At 35.0% G+C, this 16,798-nt stretch overlaps 1 protein-coding gene across 1 annotated transcript; it reads right to left on the bottom strand.

The window, feature by feature from the left end:
• Positions 1–1,015: 1,015 nt before the first annotated feature.
• Positions 1,016–15,335, bottom strand: snx9a (sorting nexin 9a). The gene is made up of 18 exons (XM_084394332.1): positions 14,973–15,335; positions 11,453–11,539; positions 10,980–11,054; positions 10,200–10,286; positions 7,472–7,571; positions 6,126–6,270; positions 5,951–6,038; positions 5,688–5,813; positions 5,479–5,596; positions 5,033–5,163; positions 4,698–4,801; positions 3,831–3,934; positions 3,616–3,693; positions 3,429–3,505; positions 3,092–3,181; positions 2,165–2,279; positions 1,948–2,039; positions 1,016–1,845 (listed from the first exon to the last, which is right to left on the bottom strand). The coding sequence occupies exons 1-18, from the start codon at positions 14,982–14,984 to the stop codon at positions 1,798–1,800; spliced, it is 1,677 nt and encodes a 558-aa protein (XP_084250458.1). The 5' UTR covers positions 14,985–15,335; the 3' UTR covers positions 1,016–1,797.
• Positions 15,336–16,798: the final 1,463 nt, after the last annotated feature.

Raw genomic sequence — 16,798 nt, 5'->3', positions numbered from 1 at the left:
GTACATCCTTTCAATGCCTAAATGTATATTTCACAACATTGTTTACATTTTGTAACTTCTTTGAGAATGTATAAAAATGTCTTAGTTTTTGACAAATGTATTGCTTTATTATATACAGCTGACTTTCTGTGTTCTTCAGACTTCTTTGCCATGAGATAAACATATCTGCACCATCCATAAAGACTCTTTCTGCCTATCACACACTAACAGGAAGGGTGGAACAGATCAGCAAATGAAACATGGTACTGGAATAAAAGAGGGTTTGAGGGGCATTTTGTTACAAAGTCTCAGAAGAGAGACAAAATTAAGAGACTTATGGTTAAAAATGAAAAGAAAAATAATGTCACAATTTATGCCGTCCCTTGTTTAAAGGAAGGAAACAGATTTGGGAGAGAAAGAGTAGCCGTGTCCGAAATCGTATACTCTTGAGTTGGTACTTATTTTGAATACGTAATTACTTTGCGACTGAGAAAAATGATGTTCTATATAGTATGAATGTAATCTGGATGTACTACATTCACCATGTTGTCATTATCATGTGACCTACCAGTGTCAGTTACGTCACTTCACTGCCATTCACAGCTCCTCTCCGTGGCCTCATGGGATAGTAAAGTGTCCATTGTATGCATACTTCAGCATCTCGCTGGAAGTAGTAGGTCATCCGGGTACTCTCTGACTACTCTATAATGAATGCAGTGAATTTGGACATACTAATATTTTCACATACTCATTTTCACCCGCTATATAGTCGGGAAGTATGCCATTTTAGAAGCAGCCAGTGTTTCCTTGCGTGAGGTCACTTTCCCTTTAAATTCAAACACACGCCGAGGTCAACATGCTCATTTCCTCTTTTTCCTTTTTTGAGGTCAAAGATTTGTTTCCTCTTTAGAAGAGGAAAAAACTGACTCTGGATCTACTATCTTCTCCAAAATTATATTCTTGAACTGCAAAATCAATTTTGATACTAGGCCAAAAATGCAGAGCAATGCCGACCATCACAACTCTCCTCGCAGACTTGGAAAGGTATAAAGAAAGATTTATTACACACTAATGGGCTAGTTAAAAACACTTTTTATACACTGAGTGTGATATATGACATTTTAGTTTTGTTTTGCATAGAACATTTTACCACAGGTAAAAGACAATGTCCTTATTGCTATTATCCAAATACATACCACTTTTAAATCTGACATATTTAATTTTACATACTACAAGAAAACAATATATTACCAGACAATTTAATTAAGACATTAATAAACCCCATTTTGGTTTAGAAGGCCCAGTCTGAGCGTATGCATCCCTGAGAGACCTTTTTTACTCAGAGAAAATTAAAAATCTTAAATGTTAGGGAGTGTTACATTAGCTTACGTGAGCTTACGTAAGATTTGTCTTTCTCTTGTTCTTGTGAACAAAATATTTGGTTAATGAATAATATCATATGATGTGCATTGTTTGTTCCCTTATAACCTATTTTTTTCTATGTTAAAAAGCAGTAATACAAAATTAATTCTGAGCCCATAAAGGGATATGGTGATGGAAAAAATACGCAAGAAACATTGCATTTGCTTGCAAAAGATTTACATTCCCCCGAGAAACTCGAACGCAAAGTTTCTCAAAGGAACGCAAAAGCAATTACATCATTTTTCCTCCGATCGCATATTTTTTTCATTCGCCATGTCCCTTTAGGGGCTCCGTAAAAACACGGCTAATTGTGAACTAGCATAAAAAAAAGCAGAAGCAGCATCTTTTCTTGATGTTCCACAGTTTGATGAGTATTGCTGTTTATAGAGCGTGTCCTCACATGGTGGTATACTGACCGAGCGCTTTCTTCAGCTTTTCAGCAATCTATCCAATGAGAACAAAGCAGAACGTTGCATGTATACTATATTGCATTACATTCATCGTGTTTATGGTGTTCATACAAACTAGAATCCCGCCTCCACTCACCGTTTCATAGAATTTCACCTGTTCCTCCAGGTAGAATTGCATGAGTCTGTTGTAGTCATAGATACGGTTGCTATGGAAGTGATTCATCTCCGCTAAAGACACAGATGGCAAGTCTAAGATTACATGTGTGACTAACACTACAATTACGGACACAGGTTCACATATAAAGGACCACTGTGACAAAGGGTCTTAGACAGACAACACTTTACTAACGTACCTTGCAATGCATAAGACATGGTGCTGAGATTTTTTTCCATTGTGTGTTTGTCTTGTTGGCTAATTTTATTCATTGCCACCAAATGATCAGCCTCTTTCACTTTATCAATGGCAGCCTGAGGGGGGAAAAATGGTTTAAATACTCATTTAAATAAATAATAGTTTAAATAATAACATTATGAAATAAGTCTGAAACAATTGTGAATTACAAATTATATTCTCAACATAACAATTTGAAAGAAAAGATGCACTGAAAAACAAATGCTAATAAATCAATTATTGAAATATAATTCATTAACGATAAAATAATAAATACTGAAAATATATATTTTGAAATAAAAAATGTGTCTTTTTTAAAAGTCTACTCTCTTTAAATTTAGTTTATTTCCAGGTGTAAAAGAAAAACGCTTTTTAAACCCAAATGTACATTATCTTAAACATTTTATGGCATTATTGAACATAGATTTATAAATTCAGAAAAGAAAAAAGGCATTTAGTCATTTTTAGTCATAGTCAAGTTAAATTACAACATACAAAATATCAATCATGTAAATGAAAAACACAAATAACATAAATTAATTCTAAGAATGTTTTGATATTTCAATTAATTTATGAAAATGGTATTTCCGAATGTTCCCAGATGTTCAAAACATCCAGGCTGTTAAGGGAACATTACATTTTAAAATTTTGCCAACATTATGGGACTTATGATGTTCTCTGAACGTTATGAATCAAGTAATGGTAGTAACATTTCAGAAATGATGTATAAATTTTGACCAGACCAGATAACTTTGAATGAACTCTCTATTAATGTTATCGGAATAATGTTTGTTCATAACTTAGAGAGAACCTCGCATTAGCCAAAGTTCTGAGAACGTTCCCTGTTAGCTGGGACTAAATGTATTTAAGCAAAAGGTGAAAGGTTTACCTTGTGAACTCCTATTGTGTCAGGGAAGCAGCCCAGTAGTCCCTTGTATTCGTTGTTTGTTTCCAACAGGAAGTGTAGATCTTTTTTTGGCTGATAAACAAATGTTATCATTATTGAATCCGTAAACAATGGCTTAAACTCATGGATAAAACTAAAAACAGAAATCACGGATGTCGTTATCATTGGGAAACCTTGATGGTTACAATTCTATCAAACTGTGGAAACAGCAGCAGAGGATGTAAGGGAACATGCTAATGATGAGTGACCGGCACTGGCAGAGGTTCAAGGACTGAAGGGTTTTTAAAGTATTTATATTGAGGAAATGTACTTCTGATACCTGTGCTGCAACCATTTCTGCTATTTCTTCATATGTTTTCCCTGTTGCAGTTAATGCCTCTGTCAGAGTCGATTCCCCTGAAAATAAGGTACACAAAACCCCCCATGATTAGGTAATCATTAAGTATTAATATTTGAACTGTGAACATGATATGAAAGCATTTTTAAACAAAGCTGTAGTTTCTTACTCTGGTATCCACTGGTGTTGAAAACTGATGACAGGTTCTGAAATGCTTTTCCAATCTGCCGATACTCCTTTTGCAATGCTGTTGGTTTAAAAACAGAATTTCTTTACTTAGGACAAATCACAAAATAGTAACAGTAATGAAATGATGAACATATCTTTTTTGACAGTATAGTAAATATAGATTTACTGTGGCAATGAGGAAATACGTGAACTCACGGCCTGTACATCTCTTCCAGTGAAGATTCCCAACAGCCAGTAGTTCCTTAACACTGTTGTCCATAGATCTACTAAACTGGCTGTACGTTTCAAACTTCTGCTCCCTACAAATCACATCAAGACAAGACCATTGTTTATTAAATAAATATATTAAATTATAAGAAATTATTAAAAGTGTATAATATATAATGTCTATTTTATATATATATATAAAAAAAAAAATATATATATATATATATATATATATATATATATATATATATATATTCTATTTTAATATATTTTGAAATGTAATTAATAGATGGCAAAGCTGAATTTTCAGTGTCACATGATCCTTCAGAAATCACTCTAATATGCTGATTTGCTGCTCAAAAAACATTTCTTATGTTGAAAACAGTCGTGCTGCTTAATACTTTTTTGAAACTGCGATAGATTTTTCTTTTCAGGATTCTTTGATGAATAGAAAGTTCAAAACATATTTATTTGAAATAGAACTTTTTGGTAACTAAGTCTTTACTGTCACTTTTGATCAATTTAATGCATCCTTGACAAAAGTATCAATTTCTTTTAGGAAGAAAAATCTTAATGAACCCAAAATCTGAATAGCAGTATAGATTTAATAAAATAATTATATTCTTTAATAATTATAATTCTTATTAATTTACAATAATTATAAATCATAATTCATATTATACTTATTGAAATAATAGTTGATATTTTTATATAATTCAACATTTTGAATAAAATATTAATTGAATAGATTTTGTGATATAATTAAAGGGGTTAATATTTGATGATTTTTATATAATTCAACATTAAAAATTAAAAATTAATTGTATTAATTTTAGGAAAAAAATATTGCCTCACACTTGAGTAGCATCTATCTCTGGGAGTTCTGGATCTATGGTGGAGAAGATTTTCACTCCCACCGTTTCATCTTTCTCTGCTTTCCGCTTCCCTAGTTTCCACTCCTAATCGAAACAACAAATAAAACATGTCTTACAACACTGCGCAACTTACCTATTCACTAGCCAAAGTTAATATATAACACTGTACAACACTTCTAAAGTATGTGATTTCAATATCAGCAAACACATGGCAATACTCAAACAGAAGAGCTCCTTAACTGTTTGTATACATTATTTGATATCAGTATATAAAACTGTACGTCTATTACTTTACAAATATTTAAGCAAATGCACCTTCTCGTCTCTGTAGTTAAGGAAGAGCTGGAAAACTTCACTGTTTGAGATCACCGGATGCCGGCACATACGGGACATCCAGCCCTGCAGGCGTTCCATGCGAATTTTGATAAATTCCTCTTCAAATCGGCCTAAAGAGGAATGGAAGACAGATGCTAAGACAGTCTACCAGCCAAAAACAAGGCCTGTGCAGGCGTGCACACAAGAACGATAACTATATTAGCATCCAAACCAATCTGCCGCTTTAAATGCTTGAGCTTACTAAAGAAGGATGTGTTGAGATTGCCTGTCAATGTTTTTATCGTTACCGTTATAGTTGTGGTATAGTTTTAGAACTATATCTTTATCATTATAGTTATCGTCCTTGGTGTGAATGGGCCTACAGAAAGTGAACAAAATGGAAGATGATGCAAGAAGCTGGTCTAAAGTGACCAGAGAGATGTCACCTGTAACTTGTTTGTCAGGCAAACATGGGATGGGTAGAGCACAAGCAAACTTCTCCACAAGCCTTTCATATAACCAGTCAAAGTGTTTGTATCTGTGATTGACAGGTCTGTTAGTAGTCTGAAAAATAAAAGAAAAAAATGATCCTAGACACGTTAACAAAACAATTACAGAATGTCAATATTAGAGGAGGAGTTTCAAAGAAACTTACATTAGGTGTGACCTGGTATTCGATGTAACTCTTCAGGCCATACATTTTTGAACCCTTTTTGGGATCAGCCACTACACAATCTAACTGAATTTGTGGATACAGCCATACTGGACCCACCTCACCCGCCTGCAAAACAAACATTAATCAAATAAATATAAACGTGTTAATGTATCCAAACCCAGAGTTGTTTGATTATTCTGTTATTCAGACTAATCACTCTTCAGGCATGGAATCAAATCACATGACAAAGTCAAATAACTTACATAAATGGGCAGTGTGTCATTTCCTTTAGCTATGTGCTTGGTAAGCAGATACAGCTCTGGATTTGGAGTCTTGGAGAACCCTGGAAACCTATGGGAAAAGATGAGATGAGCATTATTATAGTTCATTTTATTAATGAAATATTATTATTGTCAGTTATCAAAACTAAAACGTTACTTGTTGAGTGCTATTTTCATTGTGGAGTGACCCCCGCCTCGCTGTATCGTTCCGCCCTCTTCCGTCTGGGATCCTCCATAACCGCCTGTTGACTTTCCATCATCGGAATCATCGTCCCATTCCTCATCAAAGGAATAGACAGAACCTACGTGACACAACAAATCATCATCATATACAATAATAGAATAACAGACCGAAAAACGCTCGTTCGAGCTCTTAAAAGCAGGATGGATTCTGATTGGCTGTCTGTGTTTTTATCGTTCATCAGCTGGAAAAGATCGTTCTGAAAATGATTCCAACAATTTCGTTTCTCTGTGCCGTTATTGTTACAGTTGTGGTGAATAAAAAGACTGCATAAAAAAAGTATATCACACTCAGCTTATTTTAGAACAACTATAACAGGCATCAACAAAGCAAACTTTAGTAATTATTATAAAATACCAATGAATACTTGGCTACCTCAGTTGCATTCAGAGCTTATTTATGGCTTTAACTTTGGCATGTTTAAAAGATCTTGATATATAAGAGAAAGTTCAAAGTCCTCATAACAAAGCAGATGGTATTTCAGACCACATGACGTAGAGCTGTCGACAGTAAAGCAGCAAAATCATTCATGAGCTGTACCTGTTACAGAATGTACATGTGCTCAAAAAAAAAATATATAATAATATTCGCTCTCACACAGGAGGAAGTTAAACTTGAGATACGTTATACAGTTCCGTTCAAAAGTTTGGTGTCAGTAAGATTTTTTTATTGTTTTTAAAGTCTCTTAAATCTCAACAATTCTGCATTTATTTGATCTCAAATACAGTAAATGCATTAATACTGTGCAATATTATTACAGTACAATAACTTTTTGTCTATTTTAATATGTTCTATAATGTGATTTATTCCTGTGATGGCAAAGTTGAATTTTCAGTGGCCATTACTCCAGTCTTTAGTGTCACATGACCCTTCAGAAGTTAAACAGTTGTGCTGCTTAATATTTTTTGGGGGGGAAACCGTGAAACTTTTTTTTTCAGGATTCTTTAATGAATAGATAGTTCAAAAGCATAGAATTTATCCATCCATTCACCATACCGATTACCATCTGCAGGATCATGGGACAGCTGGAGCCTATAATATCATTTATTGAAAAAAGAATAATTTGTATTTATATAGAATTATGGTCAAAACAAATTTATAAATGGTGTTACAGTCAGTTCTGATCAATGTAATGCTTCCTTGCTGAATAAAAGTTTGAATTTCTTAATTACTGACCCCAAACTTTTGAACAATATTGTAGATAGTTATAGACAGATAATCATAAAGATAATGATAATGTACTGTAAATGTTTTCCTTTTACCATTATTGCCTGCTGGTTCCTGTTCAGTGTAGTTCCAGTTGTCGGCAGTGTTGTTGTTGGACCATGTCGTGGCAGTCCAAGCCTCATTTCCATTAACCCCCTAAATAAAAGACAACATTAAAGGGGTGGTTGATTATGATTTCACTTTTCTAACTTTAGTTAGTGTGTAATGTTGCTCTTCGAGCATAAACAACATCTGCAAAGTTACAATGCTCAAAGTTCAAAGCAAAGGGAGATATATTCGACATTCCTCCCAGGTTAGTGACATCACTTAACCTAAAATTTACATAAACCCCGCCACCGGAACACGATTTATAGATTATCATGACAGAATATGCTAATCAATAACTAGAAGATAACTACACATAAGCTACATAAATTCATCAACTAACCATTCAAAAATGTTGTCTACATGTTGTCACTTCTTCTTGAGTCTCTCCATCTTTCTGACTCTGGTTTGAACATAAAAGGCTAAACGTTTTTGAAATTTTCAGTGCATGTCTGTGTGAGTGTAAGCTGTTGTAGCTCCGCCCTCTGTGTCCAATACCTGTGCTTGAATTATTCCTCATTTGAATATAAGGTATCTGCTCAAATTACGAATACACACATTTTTACTAGGAACCCTTTTTAGGCTCCATCAACCTCACAACTAGATTTAGATTACAGCGATTCACTCTTCCTGGGTTGGCCATGTAACATTTGAAGCGCATCAAAAATGCAGCTGGCTCATATTCAAATTCACACATAATATTTGCTTGTGAATCACCATTCGCTCCGTAACACCATGTCTGACCTATAACACACAAAACAGGCTGGCCCTGTCACCTAAAACCAATCTTAAACATAAAGGTCCTTTATTGGTATTGATGGTTTCATGAAAAACTTTTAACATTCAAGGAACCTTTCCACTGCACAAATAGTAGAAAAGTCGGATTATTCAAATATTCTTTACACTCAGAAACACAAAGGTTCTTTGCAGAACTATACATGATTTGAATATGTAGACACTCAGTATAAGCACATGCTATAGAACACATATTTAGAAAAAAAATAATATTTGAATTACCAGTGTAAAACAACATTAATAAGAATCTAACTGCCATTTTAGAGATTTTACAAACCATAAATCACACAAATCAAAACTTCTTGGACAAATGGCTGATGGTCACAATTGAACTGAATATAAGGTATAAAAATATAGTTCTCTCAAATCTATCCACTAAAAAAAGGCCTGGATGCGCTTTAAGAACTAAAAGGCTAAAGGCTCTTGAGTTTGTCACAGTCCATTAGTCTAAGATTTAATGGCCAATTCCATCAATAGACCTGACCTTGATCCTGCTAAAGACTAACATCCAGCTAAGAAAAACCATTTTTCGTGCTTCCTGGCCTCGCCAATTAAGAGCATCTATACCATTTTCCCTGAGCACAACATTACTGATGTGTTTATTGTTATTAGTACTTTGGTGTTGTGGATCGCTCTAAAGTCATCGAAGGCTGATGAAAACATTAAGTCGTTAGATATGTCTTTTCTCCACTTGTACCATTTTCTCAATTTTCATGCAAGGGTGCTTGTACTCAAGATACACATGACAAGCTTCATCCCATGGGGATAAATTCAATATATGGACATCCAATGTGTAAAATCTACCGCCAGAGCCCCTTGTATATTCATAGTAAATTGAATTTCATCACAAACTGTTCACCCTTCAATTTTGTTTGCTGATCAATTACTGAAGAACCACACACACACTCTCTCTCTCTCTCTCTATATATATATATTATAAAATTAAATATTTTTTGGAGCACATGGGAATGGGATTTATGTGGCAACTAATTTTTTAAAACAATTTTCTAATACTTTCCCTTAACAATGCAACTCATCCACAATTATAAATAAAACATTAATTATATTTATAAATAAATATAAATAAAACATCATATTTATATATGATAATATATTTTCTATGTTCTATTTTTTTATTATTCACTTAAATTTAGATTTAAAAAAAAACAAATATATATATCTTCATACATTTACATTTGTCTACAAGACTAAAATAAATCATTTAAGGATAAACCTTTAAATCAAAAGGTTAGTAAGATCATAAGGGACTTAAATTTGGTTAAACATGTCCAAATTTTAACTTATATTGTATAATTCACTGGTGAAAAGTTAATTGTTAGAAAATTGCCAAAATTTTCTACAGATGGTGAACCTGGTCTAAGATTAATGCTGAGATAGATTTCACTTTTATCTATCAGCAGACTGCCAGGCATTTAAACACTGTTACATGCACACTGGCGCTGCGCACAACACAAAGTGAGGACATCTGACAACCTAATAAGACAAAGAGAGACGAGGAAAGACGGGTCCTATAATGAGGCCCATTTACTCTCATTCTCCTGCTTCCACAGGAAATGGATTTCAACTGCAGACGACACATAGGGCCTTTGTGCATGTTATGCTCACCAGAACTCTCATTAAATGACTGTGGATTTCTAGTAAAAGGTGGCTGAGAAAATGAGGAAGAAAAACTTTGATTTGAATAGTGGGTTTTGTTGGTTGTGGCTACTTATTTTTAGTGAGCGCTGCTTTACATTTCATTTGAGGAACTGTAATACAACATGCAGATACTGTTCCTCATATTATAGCATTTTAAGCTAGAATTTCATATAGTGCATGCTCACCACAACTTAAGCAATACAAATGGTTTAGTTGATGTGGTACCTGAGTGTTTGCTGAGCTGTTGTTGTAACCTTGGCTGTGAGCACCAATGTTCTGTGTCGCTGATGCTTGTGAGGAACCATGGTTGACCTGCAAACATTATAATATACTCATGAATATTGTGGCGAGCAGGACGAGGCCGAGGGCCGTGAGAGAGCGGCATGAGGCCGGTGGCGTGATTACTCTGATGATGAGCGACACCTGCGAGACGCACCGGTCTCGAATCTCTCACGGAGGAGTGGAAGCATAAAGGAGGAGCGACGACAGTGAAGAGCGAGAGAGGAACAGGCCTGAGTTTTATTTGATGTGTTGTTTCTGTTTTGTGTGGCCAGCAGTCGTCCGTGAGGGGCTGTGCTGGCTTTTACTTTCATTTTGTATTTGTTTTATTTTTATTATTAAAAGTCTTTAAATGTTCGCCGGTTCCCGCCTCCTTCTTCCCATAACAACATACCCCGTTACAAATATATTCAGAAAAAAGTAGCCTGATATGTAAATAATAATATATAATAAGTATATTTTTGTCATATCCAGTCCATGCCTTTTGCTTATGCTCTCAAATTTCCAGTCAAATTACATTCAATTTGAGGCACGCTGACTGTGTATCTACAGGAAGGCCACACTAGCACTCTGTTCACTGATGTGGTCTAGACAGCAGAAACACGTTTTCATTTTGCACTTCCCCTCTCTTGAGTACAAAAAATGATGTCACGCACTTTTCTCATTTCATCTATTGCTCTGTATAAGAAGAAAAAAAGCTCATGATTAGTGTTTTTTTTTTTTTACCTCAATATAGTCCTCTGGCACAAGGCCTACATTTCCTCTGGAATTCCGAGCCTCAACCCAGCCACCGCCTACATTCTACAAAAAATAAAAATATAAATGCATATGAAATACAGATTTGTGTACTGATGCCAGCTTTAAAAACGGCAGTTTATATATATATATATATATATATATATATGATATGATATGATATGATATGATATATATCATGATATGATATGATATATATCATGTGTTGGGGAGTAACTAGTTACATGTAATGGAGTTATGTAATTTAATTACAAAATAAATGCAACTGTAATCCATTATAGTTACTGAGAAAAAAAGTGTAATTAAATTACAGTTACTTAAACATATATATTAATGTTTAAGTATATGTTAACACACACACACATATACATATATATATATATATATATATATATATATATGTGAAAAAATGTGAATCTTGAAACATTAGTGCTGATCCTCACCTGGTTAGTGATCGTGAGTATTTCACCTTCTTGAACAGTCAGCTCATTGTTGCCAGTCTCCGCGGTGAAGTCATATAATACCTGAGCCTGAACACAAAGCCCACAGCAAACATATGGGTAACACAGAACAGCAACGGCATTAATATTTCAGTGTGGCACGAATAAAACTTTCACTTCTGTGTTTTGATACTGAAAAACATTCCTAAGACTAATAAACTTCAGTTTAATCCTCTATGTAGGCGTAATGTTACATCAAATTATAAAGACAAATATTCAGCAAAACTCTACAGCATCAACTCCAAGAATCATTTAAACATGTCCATTTTTGATAATGCATCTACAAGGTTCCCAAATGAGAATATTATGATGAAACACATTTGTTCACAGCAATGTCACCTTATCTTCCAAAAATATCCATCTTAATATATGCTGGAAGATTTAATACCCTCATTTCTGCATATGAAGGCTCATCCACATGACCAGTCACCACACAACACAGCCAACATGTAAACCAAAACATTAAAACCGGTTTTCTGGTTTTCACCTCTAACCAAGTTCATCTTTCATATTTAGTGTGCCAAGTGTTTATCCATACCAAAAGGACGCGCTCACTTGAATAATAATGCTGACAAATCATTGTACACTGAATGACATGTTCCCTTAGTTCTGTTCCTGCCAGGATGCACCATGTTCCTGTTCACAGCAATAAGGTGGACACAGGCGACACAAAAGGACTGTACCATAATGATCTAGTGAGCTGCCTAACTAGACAGCATTTTGGGGTGGGTTTCAAGTCAGCAAACCTTTTGTGTACATTTGACTCAGAACCTGCATATATTTCCACAAATGCTATTTAAGCAACTCATTAGGTTTGAGAGACAGACAATTTTTGCTAATACGTTTCTTTTCATTTTTTTTTTTCAAGTTAGGTTTGAAGTGATGAATTCCCCAAGAGATTGTTCAAACCTAATAATATACATGCACACAATTAAAACAATTATTTTTAATTTTTCATAATGCACATACAACTTTTTATTTGTTTTAATATATTTAACCAATTTAACGAATTTATTCATTTAATCTAATCGATCTGTATGGTTATCATCAAATCATGCTTTTTTCAAAATGTTTGATTATTTTGTGTTTCAACATTACATGTTTGAAACCAAACAAAATTAACTTGTTACAGTATTGCCAATTTATTTCATAATCAAACCTATTTTTTACAGTCTATGAATCAAACACTATCAAATTGTTTGCAATATACTTTCAAAGTGTGTGTGTGTGTGTGTGTGTGTGTGTGTGTGTGTGTGTACATGTACAACTATCTTTGTGAGGACCAGTTTGAGTTTTAGACCATTGGAGTGAGGACAAAGATAGTAAAGTGAGGACATTTTGGCTGGTCCTCACTTTCTGAGACCCCTTTAAAGGCCTGTTTGAGGATCAAGAAAGACTTGGTTTTAGGGATAAGGTTATAATTAGGGTAAGGGTTCGGGTTAGGCATTTAGTTGTGATGGGTAAGGTTAGGGTAAGCGGCTAGAGATTGCATTGTCTCAATGAATGTCCTCATAAAGATAGATGTACAGGAATGTGTGTGTGTGTGTGTGTGTGTGTGTGTGTGTGTGTGTGTGTGTGTGCCCTTGTTTATAATACATTGTGGGGACCAAATGTCCCCATAAGAATAGTAAAACCTGAGATCACCTACATTGTGGGGACCAGCCAGCGGTCCCCACTTTTCAAAAGGCTTATAAATCACACAGGATGAGTTATTTTGAGAAAGTAAAAATGCAGAATGTTTCCTGTGATGGGTAGGTTTAGGGGTAGGGTTAGTGTAAGGGGACAGAATATACAGTTTGTACAGTATAAAAACCATTACGTCTATGGAGAGTCCCCACAAAGATAGTGAACCAGACGTGTGTGTGTGTGTGTACGTGTGTGTGTGTGTGTGTGTGTGTGTGTGTGTGTGTGTGTGTGTGTGTGTGTGTGTGTGTGTGTGTGTGTGTGTGTGTGTGTGTGTGTGTGTGTGTGTGTGTGTGTGTGTGTGTGTGTGCAGAATAGACTGCAAGCAAAGGGAAACAATGACTTTGTGTACAAGAAATGCTAAAGAGGTGGGCATGAGCCCCATTGAAAGGATGGAGACTGATGAATCAAATAAAGTCATAGCCATATTTTTATACAATGTGATAAACACAGACTAAATTACCCTAACTCACCCCAGTCTGAAAAGGTCAACTACAGTATCAATTCAGTCATACTGTAAAACCATTTTGTAAAGAAAAGCCACAAAGTCTGTAGGCTACATTGCAAAAAAAGATTTTTCTAAGTTGTAAATAAAACAATTGATTATTTGAGTATGTTTTACAAGACAAGCAAATCATACACCAATTTGTTTTCTGTGTATACAGCACAGTTATAAACAATAAATGTCACTGCTCAATGCACTAGAACAAGCACTTACTTGTTTCAAAAGGCTTACAGTATCATTTGTAGTCCCTGTACATGTCACAATAATCTTGTGTTTTGATTGTGTGGAAACATATACAACCCTGATGAAAGCAGAAGAGCAGGTTTTGAATGAAATACTAGCTGTGTGATCAGTTTGGAATGTTGTATTAAGAGTTTTGAAATATATCACGTACGTACTTTCACGTACAGTCAAAAAAATCGCTCCTAATATTTCACTATGTTAAAAACTTGAAAAGAAAAACACCTTCAGCAATTCCTGTACATCATGACGTAATTAACTTAGCACGTGTTCCCTGACATCCCAGTGTTATTACATGCTCCAAATAAAAAGTTCCAAAAAGGCATACTCTATTGCTTTTGAGATTTATATTCTAGTTTCATGTGTTCTACTCCCGATACAGCGCATAAATCCAAGTCATTTAACCTAAATTCTTTCTAAAAAAATATTAAATTAGCTAAACTGGCTAGCTTTAGCCTCTATGTCCTCTGAATAATTTTACATTTTGTAACAACTAAATGAGCAAATGTGTGTATTTATTTCCAATAATAACACATTGGCTGATGCATCATCATCCTGCACATGCTAAACCAAATATCTAGATATGTTACAATTTAAAAGTAACATAATGGTTTTTAAGGTGGGGGCATCTTTCCCCCACCAGAAAACGATTCATTGAAAAGATCCGGCTCAATAGAACAATTCATTCACGAATAGGTCATCTGTTTTAGCAACAGACACACAGTGCAGTACAGTACAGTTCATACAAGTCTCAGACCAGCGAAATGACCACAGGTTTTTCTCGCTAACTAATAAACCCATTTCGGTAGAATTCGTCAAATAAAACTCTTTAGGTTATATTGAACATTTTTCGAGTGGCATTTTAGTGTAAAATGCAGTGTATATAATCAACTACACCGATGAACTAACGTACAACAAGCTACGATGCAACATGAATTATTCCTCGCTGTAGTCCATATGAGACAAATACATAATGCGCCACATTCATTTCATTAACGTTAGTAGTGTTCATCCCAGTGTTATGCCAGAACTTACCTTCACTGCCATCGTGGTATCAATAATTTAATCACCATTAACATGCGATATGAGCTCATAAAATAAACAAAACGTAGTAAAAACAAACCTTTCTGTCCCTAAATGTAGCGAAAAATACGCGTTTGTTTTTGTGTAGGCTAATGCAGCAGTGGCCGCTCTCGATTAGCAAAACATAGCTCGATAAATTCCAGTTATCTGACCCATATAACGAGATATGGGCGTTGAAAATGTAGAAGTTTCGTCCTCTTTCCCTAACTCAGACCCGGAAAACTTTGGCACATTGGCCTCAAAATGTATGACTTATTGAGCTGTCAGAGCAGCTCTTCCTCCAACTCACACACCGCCCAGTAAAAGCTCAAGTAAACAACAGAGACATTATGTAATGAAACATAAGATTTCAGCATTTATTCAAATTTTGTTAAAAAGTACCAGGCATTTTAATTAATATTATTATTATTATTTAAGCTTTTTATGCAAAAGGTTTAATTTGAAATCCTTGTTTTGTAGTAATGAAACAGTGTTTGTGACAGTGCTGAGGTGTGTCAGAGACCAGAGCAGGTTTGCTGAAGGAACGGCTTCTTCAGAAACAGGACTTCACTGCCACAGTCATTATGCAGGTAAAAAAGGAATGGCGGTGAGGAAAAAATAGAAAATAAGCAAGGAACTGCACCAAATATGTGTACACCCATGTTGAGGTACGATTGCCATCTACTGGTCTTAAAAGGTAAGTCAAATTCCCAAGCTAGTGTTTTTCATCCAATGCTCTATTTCTCACTAGCCTATTCCATTGAGTTCCTTATAGATTTTTGGACTGTTAACCATATACACACACACATATGCTTATTATTAATATATTTGTTTGAGTACAGTCAATGTTTGGAATCACTATGTCATTTAGGCTCTATTTTGAAGTAAACTTTGCTTGTTTAAAAATGTTGCCCCTATGAAGAAATAATGTAAGAAATTGATATTTTTTTACAGACAAAATGCTGTAGGTCTATTCTTCTTCATTGCACGGTTGCTCTTAAAACATACTATTATTCTTTAGCATTTGATAGTGTCTACGGTCCATGATTTCATCATCGATGTTGTGTGGATTTGTTGTTTTTTATGCTGGTTGATTGAGTCTGTACATTAGGACAACACGTGGCATGCAAAGGCATGTCTAAAAAGAAACAGAATTTTATTGAATAATTTCAGATGTTTATCATACTTTTTGATGAAGCCGTCACCTAACTTCAGCTTGAATTTTTTTGTGCTATAAGTTCCGTTTGACAATAAAAAGTAAAACAAAACAACAAAAATTAGACAAAGCTATTTCTTTTTGACCATTTAAAAAAAAATTTGAACTTTGAAAAGGCTTTCGAACTTTAGAAGTGTATTCAGTGCTAGAAAAACATTGTATGTCTGTCTATCTATCCATCCATCCATGTAAAGTTGAGAGCAGCGAGTGTGAGCACATTTGAAAGACTTGAAGTAGGTGAATGTGTGTACATGTAAGCTCATGACACCGATGATTTACTGGAATACAGTCCCACCTGAGTAGAACTCCCTCAGTTGCCTAGGGAGATTCCCAGTTTGGTGAAGGTTATGTGGTCATTTTCAAGGCTTTGTGTGTGTGTGTGTGTGTGTGTGTGTGTGTGTGTGTGTGTGTGTGTGTGTGTGTGTGTGTGTGTGTGTGTGTGTGTGTGTGTGTGTGTGTGTGTGTGTGTGTGTGTGTGTGTGTGTGTGTGTGTGTGTGTGTGTGTGTGTGTCTGAGTGAGGGAGTGGGAGACAGAGGGGTTGGGTGGGTTGGGGGTCAGGATGCCAGCAGCTGCTCAGTACTG

Source organism: Rutilus rutilus, assembly GCF_951802725.1.
Source record: "Rutilus rutilus genome assembly, chromosome: 21".
Taxonomy (NCBI): domain Eukaryota; kingdom Metazoa; phylum Chordata; class Actinopteri; order Cypriniformes; family Leuciscidae; genus Rutilus; species Rutilus rutilus.
The sequence above is the reverse complement of the archived record's forward strand: the minus strand, read 5'-3'. Positions and strand labels throughout refer to the sequence as shown.